Raw genomic sequence first — 18,531 nt, 5'->3', positions numbered from 1 at the left:
TCCCTTAGTGAACAACTCCCACCTTTCATCTCTCAGCCCAGCTAACGTGCCACCACGACTCCGCAGAAATGATGGATCTGCTGCGATCCTGTATCTGTTTGTGATCACCTGATTCGTGTATGTGCCCTCCCACCTTTCACAGGCGACAAGCTCTATAAGGACAGGGATTCTATTTTTGTTTCCCTTTAAATGAAGCCCCCAAATCTAGTGCCTAGCAGACAGTAGATGCTTGATGAATAACTGCTGGATGACTCAGTATATCCCAAAACTCGAAACTGTTCCATTTGGGGTTTGCTCCAAATCTTATATTCTTCACATAAGGAGACCAAACCCACATCTGACCACCTTTCATCCATTGCTTTCTGGGGGTCTTCCTGCCTCTTTCCCCTTTCTCTACCCATATGTCAGTTTGCCACTACCCTGAGACTGTCTGTCGTCTGCATGCCCCCGTCCACCCCACAACTGTGAGGTCTGTAAGGCGAGATCTCCTCTCTCGTTTACTGGAACCCAGGACTCAATACCATGCTGGGTGCAGGGGAGCTTCTCAAAACGAATTTGTTGAATGAGTAGTGCAAAAGAAATGTACTGACGAATGCTAAGGGGAAGAATGAGGTTTATGACCAGGATGAGCCTCCAAGGGCATCTCTGGGGTTCCCCTAAACTCCCAGGGGGTGCAAGAAAGCAGGAGGATCGATCATCAGGGGTTCATTCGCTCATCGAGCAACAGGTAATTCCCGTGTGTCTAGCCCCGAATCAGGCGCTAGGAGGCTCCGTGATTCTGCCTCAACGTACCAAAGGGGAACAGGCTGAGTGTGGAACTTGAATTAGCAGCAATCCCTCGTGGCCTGCAACATTCCTGGCAACAGAGGCTGGCCCCCAGCGCCTCCACGTGCTGTGTGCAGGAGGGAGGGCAGTGTCAACGGGTGGGAGTCGGCATCTATCATCTGCACCCAGGACTGGGCCGACACTCAGGCTCCCCCCTGCCGCCCTGAAACTCAGGACAGTCACCTCATTCCCCGGCCTCCCTCTAGCCTCCAATGAAAGGGAAGCCGATTCGCCAGGCTCTGGGCCGCACTGCTCCGGGCAGTGGTCCACAAGTGTGGGTTATAAGCACGCACCCCAGCCCCTTGTCCGTAGGCGCCGTTGTGAGCATGTGAGAAGGGGAAAAGAACTATCCACTGAACCACGAGCCTCTGGTCTCAAACATGCTCTTTCCGGGGCTGCTGTTTGCATCTCCTCTCTGTCCCTAAACCTTTCAGCTGGGCTTTCAGCACGTCAGCGAGGGGACAAACACACCCTAATGACAAGTTCTGAAGTGCACGGCAAAGCTGTACGGCTGGCAGAATGTTCCTGGGGGAAGATGAGGAGGTGGAGAAGGAGGTGGGTGGGAGGTGAAGGGGGCATTTATGATATTTCCTCTAACTACATATTTAGCTTTCTAAAATGCTTGTGGGTGGCAGCTGGCTTTCTATAGAATTCCGAGACTGGGGGAGGGGGGGCGGCGATAAACATCGCAGTGCTTGAGAAGGATTAAGGCAGTGTGGGACTGGCCTGTTGGGACTTGCCTCTCAATGGGGGAGGGGGCTCTTGCGGGACTGTGGGCCACAGCTGCCTGGCACACAGTAGGAGCTCAATAAATGTTTGCTGAAAGATCAGGCCTGAGTGGTCATTGTGTTCTGAGGCCAGAGCACCAAGTGACAGTCACCCCCAGCTGGGCCACTGGCCAATCCCAATAGCTCCTGACTGCTACCAAACCCTTTACTGGGACCCCTGTGAGAACCCTTCCACAACTGCCCTGTTTTGACTCCTTCCTTAAAACAGAATCTGATCAGAAGGGAGATTACTTGCAAACTGGTGCAGCCACTCTGGAAAACAGTATGGAGGCTCCTCAAACAGTTAAAAATAGAACTGCCCTATGACCCAGCAATTACACTACTAGGTATTTATCCAAAGGTTACAAAAATGATGATTCAAAGGGGCACACGCACCCCAATGTTTAGAGAAGCATCAACAATAGCCAAATTATGGAAAGAGCCCAAATGACCATTGATGGATGAACGGATAAGGAAGATGTGGTGTATGTGTGTGTGTGTGTGTGTGTGTGTGTGTACACACACACACAACGGAGTATTGCTCGGCTATCAAAAAGCATTGGCATTTCCAACAACGTGGATGGAACCAGAGGGTCTTATAGTAATTGAAATAAGTCAGAGAAAGACAAATATCATGACTTCACGCATATGTGGAATTTAAGAAACAACACAGATAAACATGGGGAAAGGGGATTTTATCTTATTTTTTTTCTTAAAAATAAGATAAAAATGGAGGAAAATCATAAGAGACTCTTAAATACAGAGAACAAATTGCAGGCTGGTAGAGGGGAGGTGGGTGGGGATGGGCATTAAGAAGGACACTTGGAATGAGCACTGGGCATTATATGTAGATGATGAATCACTAAAATCTACTCCTGAAATGAAAACTACACTGTACGTTAACTAACATGAATTTAAATTAAAAAAAAAAAGAAGTGAGATTATTGAATCATATGGTAGTTCTATTTTTTTTTTTTTAAGTTTATTTACTTTGAGAGAGACAGAGAGTGAGACTGGGGGAGGGGCAGAGAGAGAGAGTCCCAAGCAGGTTCTGCCCTGTCAGCACAGAGCCCGACGAGGGGCTCAAACTCACAAACTGCAAGATCATGACCTGAGCCAAAAATCAAGAGTTGGATGCTTAACCATCTTTTAAATTTTTTTTTGAAAACTTCCATACGGTTTCCCAGAGTGCCTGTACCCTTTTGCATTCCCACCAACAGTCCACAAAGGTTCCAGTTTGTCCACATCCTCACCAACACTTACTGTCTTTTGTTGTATTTTTGGTAACGGCCCCCGAATGTGTGTGAGCGGACATGTTACTGGGCGTTTCTCCAAAGACCTGAAATCAGGATCTCAAAGAGATGTGAGCGTGCCCGTGTTCACTGCATCATTATTCACACCAGCCAGGAGGTGGAAATCAACGAATGTCCACTGACGGAGGAAGGGCTCAAAAACTGTGGCAGATACAGTGGAAAACTGCTCAGCCTTTCAGGGGAAGGAAGAATCCTGCCATGTCCAAGAGCAAGAACCACCGGAAACCACTATGCTGAGTGAACTAAGCCAGGCACAGAAGACAGACTCGGAAAGACGGCACTTACGTGAGGCTAAAACAGTCAAACCCACAGAAACAGAGCAGAAGGGTGGTCACCAGTGGTGGGAGGGCGGGGAGGGGCTTCAGCGGTGTAAAGTTTCAGGTGAGTAAGAGTAGTAAATTCTAAAGATCTTTTCATACAAGGTGGTGCCTGTATATAGCGACACTACACACTTAATTTGCGAAGAGGGTGTATCTCATGTTAAGTGTTTTTATCACAATAAAATAAGGTAGAAAGTCCTTTAAAGTAGCATAAAGTTGCGGCGCCTGGGTGGCTCAATCAGTTAAGTGTCCGATTTCAGGTCAGGTCATGATCTCAAAGTTCGGGAGTTTGAGCCCCGCATCGGGCTCTGTGCTGACAGCTCAGCACCTGGAGCCTGCTTCGGATTCTGTGTCTCCCTCTCTCTCTGTCCCTCCCCTGCGCATGCTCTCTCTCTCAAAAATAAATAAATATTAAAAAAATTTAAGTAGCATACAGTTTAAAAAAAAAAAAAAGATCGATCACATTAGAACTGCTCAGTTCCTCTGGGGGCTCCCCTGTCGCTACCAAGGACGAGTGAGAACACCGTGTCGTGGCCTGCTCTACCCCCGGGCCACCCTCCTCCACCCTCGCCATGTCCCCTCCTCTAGCCACCTGACTCGGCTGCCTCTGCAAGGTGCCAGGCCGTTTGCCAGGACCGTCCCTCTCCCCGGGGGCAGGGCCCTCACCTGCTGCTCAGAGAGGCCTCTGGGGTCAACTGACTAACGTGTCCCCTCTCCCAGCCTCTCTGCCTTGTCTTCACGGCTCTTCTCACACCGGAGGGCGGGCCCTAGACCCTACGCCAGAAGCTTCATGAAGGCGGAGCCATTGCCCCGCACACCTCTCAGAACCACTGTCCACCTTAGGTCAGGGGACTCGGTGGCCCGAGCTGCCCCGGTAGAAACCCCGCAGGGACAAGCATTCTCTGCACGTGCTCGCCGCCACGTGGTCCTGGAACAAAGGCCGGCCGACTGCGGCCCACGGCTGCCTAATTCAGTATGGCCTTCAAGCTAAGAAGAGCTTTTTTACATTTTTTAAATGGTTCAAAGAAAATCAAAGAGTAATATTTTATGACACATGAAAATTATGTGAAATTCCCACATTGGTGACCATCAGTGAAATTTTATTGGAATGCAGCCATGCTGGTCACTTATGGATATATTTACTCTTTCATGTAGAATCGAGTGGTTGTGACAGAGACCAGATGGCTGCAGGGCCTCGTATTTACAAGCCGGCCCTCTCTAAACAACACTCGCAGAGCACTGGCCCTCCACCCTGCCTACTGGGTGCCTGTAAGTGAGGTCTGCTGACTTTTCCTGGACTCCCCAGGGTGTCTTTCCTCTCCCCAAGAAGCCCAAGAAACACCTCTGGGGCCAGTTTTGTCCCATCCCAGGGAACCACCATGGAAATACCTCCTCTCTGCTGGGCTTTGTGCCTTCCTCATCCAGCCTTCTGGAAAGCAAGTCCACCCCAGCCACTTAGCCAAACTGCAGGAAGATCAGTGTGGCTTCACCACCCCACCCTACTGCGGTATGGTGCCTTCACACTTTCCACAGCTGCTCTCTCAGTTCATCAGGACGGATACCGCAAAAAACCTGGGAGGGATCAGGGTCTCTGGCTGACGGGTGGGGAAACTGAGGCCCGGACCCCAAGGCACCCAAGTTGACATTCACGTCACCATCTTGCCTCCATGCCAGTCTGCCAGCCATGCTTTCTGGAAGCCAGCTATGCATGCTGTGTAGTCATCCTACCACCCCCAGGATGCAGAGAGATGGACAGCAAACCCCACCCCCAGGATGCAGAGAGACGGACAGCAGACCGCCCTTCTGCAGCTGGCAGTGCCATCTGCCGCTCTGAAGCAGGTGGCCAGCTACCGCCGTCCAGATGCCCATGTGTCCAGAGCCTCTAGCCTCCTACACAGGCTGATGGGTAAAGGCCGTTGCCATGTCCCTGAATGGTTGCCTTTTGGAAACCCCTTTTCTGTCCATCTCTAGCCCTAACCCTCCAGCCAGCTTCCCCGGTCATGTGCAAATGCTCACAGCCCCACAGCTGGTCACCTGACTCCAAAGAACTAGCCCTTTGTGCCTGTCACCCATCAGGGAACCACCGTGCCACCCAGGGGCTCAGACCCAAGTTCCTGGTCCCAGGCAGCCTGCTCCAGCTCCCAGCTTCCTCTGGAAACTTCTCCCATCTTCCCCTGCTTATTCTCCACCCGAACGTGCATGCTGCAAGAGCAAAGGCCATATGAAGCATCACTCCACTGGCTTTACCTAGCATAGTGGAGGGCAAAATGCAGGGCGGATCTGGGTAACCAGGGTGGGGAGGGCATCCTTTTTTGGGGCATTTCAACTCAAGATGGAGAGGCTAGTGGCCTACGAGGCCTTTGGAGGGAGCTGCCTGGTATTTAATTATCCCAACTGTAATGAGGCATTAAAACCTGCATCACTAGCACCTGGCATCAGAATGCCAGTTACAGGCTAAAGAGTCTTTATCAAAGAAGCCATTTATTTGAAAAACATCCCTCTGCCCTTCCCCAGGGTCAATGTGTCTCCTGTGGCCAGCTTCTGGGGGAGATGTGGTCCAGGAAGACTTCCCTGAGGAGGTGAGGGGAGAGGTGGTAACCAGACAACGTATGGTGCAATGGGAAGACACCATCAAGGAGGACTTCTATTGGCTCCTCTTCTCTATGTCCCTTCATTTATACACTGCCAACAGCCAAACACACACTTCATTCTACCTCCCCTCTGCGCCCAGCACTTTATACGAATACTCCTGCTGCAGCCGGCGATCCTTATGAGGATAGGGTAGGAATCTTTATGTCCATCTTACAGATGAGGAAGTTGAGGCACCGAGAGATTAGGGTCTCATACACCTAGTAAAGGCACAACTGGGATTCAAAATCCAGTGGCTGGAAAAAAACCCTTTTTTGGGGGGGAGCTGATGGGGTAGAGCACACTGTACCCTCAATGCATCTCCCTCTTTCTTGGTGGCTGTTAGTGGGCAGGGTACAGATCCCTCCTTTCTGTGGGAAAATGCGTTGCCATTCCAGTTGCTTCCTCCAGGAGGTGGAGTGAGGTGGTCAAGTCACAAAGATCAGGAACGTCCTCAGAGACCGTGAACCCGCTCCTGGGCTTCTAGACCCTTCCTTTTCCTTGAGTGGTGCTAGAATGAAAGGGCCGGGGTGGGCGAGAGGGGGTGCGAGGAACAGGAGCCATTTGCACAAGTCGACATTCAAATTCCATTTCCTTTCCTCTGGGTTTTTCAGACTTCCCACCACGAAGAACTGTTTCTCTAATTATAGCCAACTTCCGGCACCAAATCGGCTGAAGTCCGGGTGATGCGGAATTGGGCAAAATGACAAACCTGTGCATACATCTGTGTGCGCGCATATGCGTATGTATTTACACACATAGTACATTTCTCTCCCCTCCCGCCTCCATTTCCTCATTTAGCAGGAAATAAAAGGACCTCAGGGCTGAAGCGCCAATCCCTCCTAAGCAGAGGGAAACCCGGGTATCATGGTATCCAGAAAGGGAATACAATCTCCGTATGGGGTGTAATTACATCTTAGCTTTCTGCAGAAGAATAGTTTATGGCTTAAATGCTATTAATTGTAAGCCGTTTTGTTCACGGGAAGTTGTTCATTGATAACTACCCAATTAGGGTTATTTTGCAATTAGTCTATTCACAGTAAATTTATTGCAAAAGGGGAGGCTGTGGCGCAGCAAATTAATGCGTTGCCGGGCTGGGTGTGCAATGGCTCTTAAATGCCAATCTTATTAACCAGCTCAGAGGTCCCGGGAGGCTGTGCCGTGGCGGCTGCCGCAGCGGAGTCCACAGAGAAACCCCGCAAACTCCCGTGGCACAGCCAGGCTGGTGGCTGTCAGCCCGGCCAGGCAGGGGTGGGAGCCCCAGCCTCCATGGGCAGCACCAGCTCTGGTCTCCCCACCACAGCCTTCCCTTCTCCTGCAACGACACAGAGGACAGAGGAACACAGCCTCGGGCTGCAGGACATTCCTGAGGTCTCACAGTTTGAGCTAAAGCGAGACCTTCTGCTTCCTGAGGAGGGAAAGACTCTGCAACCTGAGCTCCAACACCAGCTCTGCTAGCCACGCACCTCTCACCAAGTCCTCAGCCTCTTTCAGTCGCACTGTCCTCATCCATACAGTGGGTTGATTGAGGACCTGCTGCCCAGGGCTGTTGTGAGGATTCAATGGCATCAGGCACGGAGTGAGTGGTATATACCACTACGCGGGATTAGTAACCATCAGGGGCAGGCAGACTATGGCCTACAGGCTGCACCCTGCCCGCTGCTGCTTCTGCGCCCTGAGTGTTACTGGGTCACAAGTAAGTGTGCCACGTGTGCCTTGCCCACGGCTCCTTTGGCACCACAATTGCAGAGTCGGGTAGGTGGGACAGAGATCGAATGGCTGGCAAAGCCTCAACTCTTTCCTCCCCGGCCCATGGCAGAAACAGTGTGCTGGGCCCTGGTAGGGAGAGCATCCAATGTTATTTTCATGCAAGGGCATTCAACTCGGGCCTCCGACACTCCTCTGCCAAGTCATGTGCTGGTTAACAGAAGATTCTGGAAACTTCTTCTTCCACTCATTCGTTCCTACGGCCCTATCAGCCAAGTCCCGTCAAGAATATAAATGCAGACCACATGTACAGCTCAGACTAGGGCTGAAATGCCAGGGAGAAATGACCCTGTTCTTTTCAAATCTTTCCATTTAACAGAGAGTAGAGTCCAGGTACCCATTCACAACTGAAAATGCAAAGAGTACAGATGAAACACGGAAGAGGAAGCCAAAGTGGTCTGTGTACTGTGCAAAGGGGAGCCAACAGGTGAGGGGGTGGCGGTGTATCCCTTCACGGCTCTTACACACATGGCCACTCTCTATCTGACCCAAATTCCGAAAAATCTAAAAAAAACAAAAACAAAAAAATCCCTAGGCTCCTGACGACAGTGCTAATGACGGAGGGGCGGTGGGTGAGACGGGCTGCCGTGCGTGAGCTGACAGAATGCAAAGCGCCTCGCGCAGTGTCTGGAGCGTGGCGAGCACTCAGGAACTGCCTGCCCTGTGCAGGCGCTGGAGGAAGTGAGACACACCCACAAGTGCATGAGACCAGGTCAAGGGCATGTCAGGTGGAGAGATTCAATGAGAAAGACCTCACAGCTCCCTAGCCTCCCTCCCGCTGTGTTTATGACCACCTGTGTTTAGAGCCCCGGCCACTCCCTCCAAAACCTCCAATTTGTCGCCGGCCATTCGCACATCGAAGAATCCCCAGAACAGGGCAGGAAGTTGGGAGTGACAGACGGGGGGATGGAGGGAGGAAGGAAGGAATTTTAGCTGGAGGAAAATGAGAAGGTTGTTTTTGCAGAGCCTCCAAAGTCAATGTAACCAATTAGAAACCTTTCAAATCACATTCAATTACAATAATATTCCTGTCAATTTTAATCCCAATAGTCTGCTGAGAGAGAAGACGCACCCTATCAATGTGATCACTGCGGATTCCACGCCAGCCCTGATTTTGTGTATTTCATCCGTTGCCATAATGACAACCGGTTAAAGCTAGAACCAAAGGTAACTTGATTTTTGCAAAGCTTTTCTTACACAACCCTTCAGATTTCAGACAGTCCCAGAAAAAGGAAAAAATCTTGAGTGTTGATTGGGGGTTTGAAAAATAGGGCAGTCCCGGGGCGCCTGGGGGGCTCAGTCAGCTAAGCGTCCGGCTTCGGCTCAGGTCATGATCTTACGGTTCTTGGGTTCGAGCCCCGCGTCGGGCTCTGCTGGCAGCTCCGAGCGTGGAGCCTGCTTCAGATTCTGTGTCTCCCTCTCTCTGCCCCTCCCTCAATTGCATGCTGTCTCTCTCTCTCTCAAAAATATATAAATATTAAAAAATTTTAAGAAAAGCAGGGTGGGCCTTCTCAGAAGGCCTGAGAACGGGAGCAGAATGGGACTGTGCGGGAGGGTAATCGGGACCGGGGCTTGAGCTTACCTTCCAGGGGACAGAACCGAGTCACCTTCTTGGGCATCAGCAGCCCCAGCTTGTGGCGGCAGTAGGTCTCGCCGATCTCCTGGCGGCAGTGCTTGGACTTGGCGCGGGACAGGGCGGAGATGGCCTCCTTGCCCGAGATATCACACTTGGGGGGCTGGTCATACTTGATCTCAGGGGAGCTGCCCCCACTTTTGCGGCCGTGGGGCTGTTTCGGGACATCCTTCCCGCGGCTGCCGTTGGCCGTGGCCTTCTCCCCAGGGGGCAGCACCTCACTGGTGCCCTTGCCCGCGAATGGATGCCCCTTCCCCTTCTCCTCCTCCAGCTTCCTTTTCAAGAGCTCCTTCTGTCTGCTCGGGGCCTTCTTTGCCAGCTCAGGCTGGTGCTTTTGCTTTTGAGTCCTGGGTGCAAAGTTGCTGTTGTCCACATTCTCAAAGTCTTTGGGGACCGAGTTCTCATTGTTGCTGTCTGTTCGCACCTTCTCTTTTGGCCGGTGAGAAAAGTAGCCATCCTGGAGGAGACGGGAGGAAACAAAGAAGAGAATCGTCAGCGAGCGGTCATGCCAAGTAGGTTGGCCCCTGGAGGGTGGGGCGCGTAGGTCTGGAGGTCTGGGCCCCGGTTTTGCACCATACCTTTGCCACGGGCTTAACTCCAAGGTAGACTTTTCTCTCTGGACCTCAGTTTCCCCATCTGGAAATAGGAGGATGTTCCAACTAGGGACCAAGGCTTTGAAAACTTTAACGTGCTACGACCATAGTCCTCAATGCTTTGTTTTTTGGGTTTTGTTTTTTTTTTTTGGTCCTCAATGCTTTGTAACTAACCACACCTCCCTTTCAAGTAAGTTTTCTTAATCGTTTCTGCTACTAGATCATGGACATTTTGTTCTAGCTTCCTATTCAACTCTAGCAGAGGGCACTGTGATGGTTTAGTTAAGGGCTGGAAATGTCATAATAAAGTTATAAGGTGAGAAAATATAGGTAGGATATTATATACAATCCACTGTCTTTGGACAGGCTCATAGGTCTATGCCCGCACAAGAGATGAGATGAAGCCAGAGTTAACTCTGAGGAGAGACACCCTGGCTGTTGTGGAGGGGAATGCACCTATTTCATTATGATCTTTACAACGAATCCCAGGGGGGAGGGGGCGGGCATGCAAACTTGTAACACTCTTGTGTTTGGGCTTTGACTCCTGATGTTTGCATCTGGAGCAGAACTGATCAAGTCACCCGGGCACTTGAAGAGAAAGGCCAAGAGTCATTCTGCAGACGACACATGCTATGGGGGCTTTCCTGGAAAGACCCCAACTCAGCCTCTCCAAGCATGGGGGCGGGCTCTGGACATTTTCAGCTCAGAGCAAATGTACCATTCAACTAATACCCTGCATCATTTCCAAAACACATTGCCTCTGCTTAGAGCCCATTACCAAGGCCATAACCTGAAAGAGTATCCACTGTTCCAAAGCTAGCCCCAGAGGGGACCTCTAAAGCCGCAGAGAATGCTAATTGGCTCCGTAAATCTACCCCCGTTGCTATAGAAACACAATGGCCATCAGGAGCAATTCTGAGGGAAGACCTCCCCTTCGCTTTTCCTAAATGTGCCTGTTAACAGTTCCCAGGGAAGAGGACGGTAGAAAGAAAAGGCGGGGGGCTGGTGAGTGGCTGCCACCGTGGCTGGTGCTCCCCACCGCTTCTACTCCATCAGGTCCGCCAACTGTGGCCCCCTGGGCCAAATCCTGGGTGCCGTCCGCCTCTGTAAATAAAGTTTTATTGAAAAACGGCCACCCCTGTTGGCTTACATATTGTCTATGACTGCTTTCCTGCTCCAACATCAGAAGTGATGCTTCCACACCTTCCTTCTGGCCCGCCTAAATATTTCTACCTGGCCCTTTAAGAAAAGTGTGCAGACACTGGCTCTCCAGGAGTAGAGCTCGGAGGTTCCTCTCCCCTCTCCCTGCGCCCAGCGTCCCCACGTGGCCCAGAATGGTCTGGAGAAAAAGTCATGCATGGCTGCCTCCTTGCCGCCTTTGCCCCATCTCCCCGGGATCAAGCACCGATTTCTCCAGGAGGTTACTGTTACTCTCATTGTGCAGGTGAGGGAACTGACCGTTCCTGAGCTTGCCCAAGGTAACCCGGCTGGTCCGTGGTGAAGCTGGGAGTGGGCTGCAGACTCCATGGCCTGTGTTACCAATTCCCCACCCACTTCCAGGAAGCTACAGACCCTGGACCCTGCGCACTCCGGCTCCTCCGGCACTGGAGCCTGGCTTCGGACCACAGGATCCCTTCCCAGCCCTCCAGCCCAGCTACATGGATCGGGAAGAGGTGTGTCACCTCCAAAGAGTCTTCTCAAGTCTGGCCAGGGGCCCATCATGGGGCAAGGAGTCACACAGAAAGAGGGACAGTAAGTAGGGCCACAAGGCTTCAGGAGCTCAAGGCAGCAGGGCCAGGAGCTAGTGGGGTAGGAGGGAGGAAGCAGCTACCAAGGGGGAGTGGAGTCTCCTGGGTCCCAGCACGGCTGCTGGTGACACACAGGCTGGCCTTCTATCTGGGTCCGTGCAGGAGAAAGTGCCAGTTCTGACCCCTGCTTCCTGTCTTTCTTACCTCCCCGCACTTCCAAGAAATCACCCTGGGTGGGATGCCATGCCTCTGTTCTTGTAACTTAAACGGACCCCCCTGATATTTGCCTTTTCCCTTCTTTCTGTCCAGAGGCCCTTAAAGAATCCTGAGCAGCCTCTCAGACACATTCTTGAGTCCTTGTCACAAGCCAGGCACCATATGCTAAGTGGCCCACAGGTATCACTTCCTGGATGGACCCATCAGGGGGTACCGTCCTTGCCATTTTACAGAGAGAGAAGCCAAGGCCTGTCGCTCTAACATTCCTGAGCACAAACCACGTGCTGACACAGGGTGTGTCATGCAACCTTCAAAAATAACTTCCGAGGCAGGTACTGCTCTTCTCCCATCTACAAATGATGGGGGAAAGCTTGAGGATGCTCGGTGACTTGCTCAAACTCATCGGGGGGTGGGGGTGGGGGCATGTGAACTTACACAGGTGTGATTCTACAACCTGCTAGAGCATCCTGTGCTTCTATTAGGCTGGGGGTAAACCGGGGAGCACTTAGTTCCCTTCTCTATGGGGTAGAGTGGGGAGAGGATGGGCTATTTCCCTCTTTGTCCATCTTAGCCCAGGCTGAAATGGAAATGGATGTTGGGTGCTTGGTTTTTCAATAAGGCTCTTGACAAATACTTCAGTTCTCTTTCTTCTCAGCACATGGTGGGGCCCTACTTCCCAAACCCTGGAAATCAGGCTCAGCCAAGCAACTCGCTGTGGCCAAGACAAGCAATGGGAACCAGGGCACAATTTGCTACATCCCCCTTCCCTCCACAGCATCCCACCACGCCCCTGGTGGTGAAGGTCCTGCATCCCTGAGTGAGGCGAGTGTGCAGCAGGGACCAACTCTCATGACTCTTACGCTTCCCCTCACTGACGTGTGGGGGATCTTTGTTACTGCAGCAGAGTAACCCATCCTGACACAGGAGCCAACCTGGGCTGCTTTCTTCCTCTTAGCCATCCTCAGATACAGGAGCCAATTTTGGAGTGCCTTTTTTTTGTTTGTTTGCTTTTACCTCTGACAGAAAATCAGTTCGAGGACTACTGGTGTCTGCAAACATGCATTTAAACTCTGACCCCAAGCTCGTTTTCTAGGCATTAACAAGAAGGCAAGAGTAAGTGGAAGAGTCTCTGTCTCGCGCCGTCTGCATCCTCTCTCACCCGACACAGCCCAAGTGTTATTCTGGGGTTGCCCACTTTCATCACTAATGAAGGATCCCAAGTCTGAGCAGAAAACCTCTGTAAACCACCGATTTCCAAAGCTCGTGTTCTCTACCACTTTCTGGGAGAACTTCTCCAGGCAAAACCAGACACAGGAAACACTGCAATCAATGAAGCTAATCTGACCATCAGAGAATGGCTGATTCCTCCAGTTAATTTGTGCTGTCAGGGCCAGGTGCCACCATCGATTCTAATATAACTCCTGATTAATGCGTCATCTACTCAGAGAGGCCCCGCAATGGGGATGGTCAGCTCAGGGTGCCCTGTGGCCTTCCGCCTGGCCCCAGACGCTCCATGGCTGCCAAAGGAAATCAAAAGATTCAAGTGTAAGAACAAAGGGAAAGATCTGTCTTCTGTAATGAAGAGTTCGCAGATACTAGATAGCTTCCAGAAAAGTCAGTGAGGGGCACAGTCAGTGAGGACCAGGCATCATTCAGAGGTCTGAGATCTGGCTCACAGACTCAACTCTGCTTTCTACAGCAGGTGGCAAATTGTCCCTCAGCTTGTTCCCACTCTGTTCTTTAAACATTTTATTGTGGTAAGAATACTTAACATGGGATCTACTCTCTGAACACATTTTTAAGTGCATGATGCTACATTGCTACCTATAGGTGTGATGTTGTACAGAACATATCTAGAACATATTCCTCCTGCATAACTGAGACTTTATTCTGCTTGCATATCAATTCCCCATTCCTACCTCCCCCAGCTCCCGTCAACCACCATTTTATGGATTCTCTGATGGTGACTATTTTAGTGGGCTCATGCAAGCGGGCTCATGTAGTATTGGTATTTCTGTGACTAGCTTTATTTCCTCTTGCATTCTATCTTCCATGTCATTGCATACGGCAGGATTTCCTTCTCTCTCTCTTTTTTTTTTTTTTTTTTTAAGCCTATTCATTTTGTGGGTAGGGGGAATGCATGAGCAGGGGTGGTGCAGAGAGAGAGGGAGAGAGAGAATCCTAAGCAGGCTTTGCATTGTCAGCGTAGATCCTGACACAGGGCTTGATCCCAGGAACCATGAGATCGTGACCTGAGCTGAAATCAAGAGTTGGATGCTTGGGGTGCCTGGATGACTCGGTTGGTTAAGTGTCCAACTTCAGCTCAGGTCATGATCTCATGGTTCGTGAGTTCAAGCCCCACATTGGGCTCTGCACTGACAGCTCGGAGCCTGGAACCTGCTTCGGAATCTGTGTCTCCCTCTCTCTCTGTCCCTCCCTCGCTCATGCTCTGTCTCTCAAGGGTGAATAAACATTAAAAAAAAGAGTTGGATGCTTAACCAACTGAGCTACCCAGGCACCTGCAGGACTTCCTTCTTCCTTAAGGCCAAATAATATTCCACGTATGTATACACCACGCTTTCTTTACCCATCCCTCGATGGACATGAGGTATGGCCTCACCTTCCCAGTAACTCTGCACCTGCGCACCAAAGGTAAATAGATCTCTTCTCTTCTTTCTCACCAGAATCAAGCCTCAGAAATCCAAATCCAGGTTCCCTTCCCTAGGAAAACCAGCCTCGGGAGGTTTCCAGGCAAATACAAGCAAGATAACCATTTTGTCCTCAGCACCCAGGTCGCCTCCTACTGTGGCCCTTCACACACCTGTGTCTTTAATCCTCTCAAACACCCAGGGAGGCAGGCAGGAGTTGTCCTAATTAGGAGGAGGAAATGAATGCAGAGGGAGGTTAAATAACCTGACCAAGGTCACGCTGCTCGGAATGAAGTAACTCAAACTCCCCGTGCCTCAGTCACCTCATCTTGAAAATGGGAATGATGATAATACCTTCCTCATGGGTATTTTAGTGAGGATGAATGTATGTAAAACTTCCGGAATGTGCCTGCCACCCAAAGCAGGAAGAACAGCAGCTCCTGAACCCAGATTAGCTTTGCTACCAATGAGCACTGGGCCTCACCCATCTCACCCCTGATGGTCTCTGCCTGCAGGACAGATTGGTTATTATTTTCTCATTAGGATCAACTAGCTGTGTCCCCTTTATTCTTAACCAATCCAACACTCTCACCTTGAGTTATTTATGTAAATGCAACCCTTTGACTTATTTTATTTTAATGTACTTATTACAATGATTGTACATTCAAATGTTTGCTTGAGAGCTCCCAAACTCTAATTGCCCTGCTACTGCCTTACCTCTAAGCTGCCGCTAGAATCCATTTTTATTCTAGAGAAATAATTAAATGCAATAATGTCCTCCATTCCCATTCAACCTTGGGCATGTTTAGAGCCAACTTCAATCAGGTAGAAATATGCTAAACGCAGTATGGCTCCGAGACGCAGGGGATGTGACCCGGGGAGGGAGACACAACGGGATCTGTGTCTGTCTCCCCTTAGTTCCCCCGTGTGGTGATCCCAGGGTGGGTCTCTCCTCACCCCATTGACTGAATCTGGGTCCCTTGTTTCTGCTCTAGGGGTGTGGGGGGTGGGTGGCTGTGTGTGTTTTTTTAACCCGATCCACTCACTGATAAACCGTTGCTCCTATTTTTTGTACAGAAAGAACACTGGACAGGGAGGGAGCAGGCCCGGGTGGCTGTCTTGCTGTGGACATTGTCCAATTTTCTCATCTGTAAAATGACAGGTCCTATATGCATGTTACTAAACATTCTCTGGATTAGTCATTAATCAATATGATCGGCTAACAACGTTCTGCCATTCCAGCTCACTGAGAAGTAATCTGATGGACTGTGAGGGACCAGGGGCAGAGGAAGAGATGGACACTCCCTAGGGCATCATGCCTCCTTCTTGACTGACTCATCCTTTGATTATTATCTCCAGTGGCTCTTGGATCTGGGAGACAGCGCTTCATCTCTCTGTGCCTCAGCTCCTTCATCCAACCTGGGGGTCTCAGGCTGGGACCTTCCTCTCAGGAACCAAACAGATGAAGCAGAGAACACAGGGTTTGACACATGCGAGGTGCCAAAGAAACATGCATCTATTAGAAAATACACGTGCAGCAGTTAAATGTCCCAAGCTCTGTCCCAAGCCCCTCCGCACGTACCAATTCATGTAATCCTCGTGATGCCCCTAATAAAGAAAATACTCCATTTCTCTCCCAATGTTTTGGATGGGAGCACTAAGGTTCAGGGGTGTTATGTGCCTGAATCCAGACCTAGGAATGGGAGGAGCCAGGATTTGAACCCGCGTAGTCTAGGTCCAGTGGTCACGCCCGCCAAAACCACACTGCCTCTCAGCAGCTATTAGGAATAGGGATGGTGTCAAAGGGACGAGCTGTCCCATCCGCTTGCTTGTCACAACCAGTTTAGGGCTTCCTTTTGTGCCACGCAGACACACAGCCAGATGAGTAGTGGTTTGCTCTTGAACTCAGTGTCTGAGGCTTCATTCCAGTCACCAGGGTGACCGAGGCCATTGGGAGGGACACTGGGGGAGAAGCCCGCACCTGCTTCCAAAAGGACCTCAATGCCAGGGTAGATGGACAGTGGAGGGGCAGTGTGCATGGCTGCACCCAATTAGAATATGCAATTACCCAGGCTGCCAATGCAAATAGACCTAACCCAGCCCCCTCGCCCAAGCTCATTGGCATGCACAGCACAGGGCTGGGCTGGCCAGCACTTAGAAGCCCATGGGCCGCGCTCGGCATGGTGGGCCCTTCTTTAACAGAACCCTAAATAATAAGCCTGGTGCAGTCCAGCGATCTGAGTTATGTTAGCAGGAAACACGGCCTGGGATAAGGAAGGAGGGGGCCGGATGGATGGAGCTGGCTTGCAATCCTGCCCTCACCCCTTAGCCCCAGGAGGACAGGCGAAGGTTAACCTCCCAGAGCCTCAATTTTCTCATTTACAGAAAGGGGGTAAGAGGACCTACTTTGCAATGGTGAGGCAGAGAGTAAACAGTACGTCATGCTTACATTTAATTCTCTTTAACAGAAGAACATTTCGCATGGTGCTGGATACATGTCCAGCACTCAGGAAGTTGCAGCATGGTGACACTTTTAGCTGGTACCTCCTTGTCATTTAGTAAGCAGGCCCTAAGTCTTCAGTAAAGCTAGGGACGCGAGGTATAGTGCATTCAGATCTGGCCTCCACCCCCTGCGCAGTGGGTGGCTCTGGGCACAACGCCTGTGTGACCTTCACTTTCCCTCTCTGTAAAATGGACATAACTAGCACCTCCCTCACAAGGGCCTCTCTTAGAGTTAAGAGTTAATGCAGGTCATGCATTCAGCAACAATGGCAGGAACTTAGAAAGTGTTGGCTATACTTCATTAAAATGGAGTCAGTGCTTACGATGGTGGCCTAACACAGGGGTTCTCAGAGTGTGGTCTGGGGATTCCTGAGGGTCCCTGAGATCCTCGAGAGATCTTCAGGTCACTATTTCCATCAAAATACAAAGATATCCTGTTCCCTTTTTCTCTCCTTCTCTCACAAGCACACAGTAGAATTTTCCAGAGGCCACTGAGAGGTGCGAAATCACGCAGATTGAAAGCCCGGAGCAAATGCGACAATCCAGCAGACATCACAAAGATTTGCAACCACGTAAAACAATGCCTCTTTTCACGAAATGGGTTTTTGTTGTGGAAAACATAACATTTTTCTTAGACAAATGTTTCCTTGTGCAGACATGCATGGGGGGGATCTTTGTGATTTTAAGTAAACTAATGAGCATTTTAAGAGTGCTTTCGTTTAAATTTCAATATACAGGAAATAATTGACAATCTATAAAATCCATGTAAACCAGAGCTCTCTGAGTGTCTACGATGTTTAAAAATACATGCGTGTCCTCAGGCCAACAAGTCTGAGAAAGCTGGCGCGACCTGTACTTGCAATTCTAAATATCCTCTCATTAACTTAAATGAAAGGTTTAGGACTTTTCTTAGTCCCGGCGTTTCCCTATACGCCAAGCCTTTGGATTTACACTTTACTTACACGTACGATAAATATACATAAGATAGAAATCTAGGTCAAGTGGAAATAGGGTGCCGTTAAATACTTTTACAGGGAGAGAGGCAGCAGGAATCCAGATCCCCGCAGCCCCGAAACTATCTTCTGGGAAGGAGAGTGACCCGCAGGGAAAGATTTCTCCTTGACCAAATTCTAGCCGGCTTCCTGAGAGCCCTTCTCAACTAGGTCTCAACCTTGGCCTATAAAGCCCCGGACCCGCAGCGACGCAGCCTCTGCCGGCTCAAGGCCACCTTCTGAGGATGATACCCTCCCTCCCCCGTTGCCCTGCCTGAGAAAACTCGGGGCTGCCCGAAGACTTCTGTTTGCTCCGGCCAGCCCCTGAAGACAGGGCCCCTGTGTCCTGGCCTCCTAGGGAAGGTAGGACCGAACCTGAATCCACGCCCGTGAGCAAACCCAGATGGGTTTCCTACAGACTAACCCCCTCTTCCTGCTCTTTGCCTTTTTCCTTTCCCTGACCCCACCGAGCAACGCCTCTCCACCAGGAATCTTCCCCTACTATTCTCTCATTCTCCCTTTACATTTGTTTAATGTTTACTTACTTTTGAGAGGGAGAGGGAGAGGGAGAGGGAGAGT

At 50.6% G+C, this 18,531-nt stretch overlaps 1 protein-coding gene across 1 annotated transcript in view; it reads right to left on the bottom strand.

The window, feature by feature from the left end:
* The window catches only part of XYLT1 (xylosyltransferase 1), a 308,202-nt gene that overhangs the window by 130,091 nt on the left and 159,580 nt on the right, over positions 1-18,531 (bottom strand). Inside the window, exon 4 of the mRNA XM_077773196.1 lies at positions 9,203-9,710. Within this exon, the coding sequence (XP_077629322.1) occupies positions 9,203-9,710 (508 nt within the window). The remainder of the gene's footprint in view (positions 1-9,202; positions 9,711-18,531) is intronic.

Source organism: Crocuta crocuta, unplaced genomic scaffold, assembly GCF_008692635.1.
Source record: "Crocuta crocuta isolate KB4526 unplaced genomic scaffold, BGI_CrCroc_1.0 scaffold16, whole genome shotgun sequence".
Taxonomy (NCBI): Eukaryota; Metazoa; Chordata; class Mammalia; order Carnivora; family Hyaenidae; genus Crocuta; species Crocuta crocuta.
Note: the sequence above shows the minus strand (reverse complement) of the source record. Positions and strands in the feature narration are given on the sequence as shown.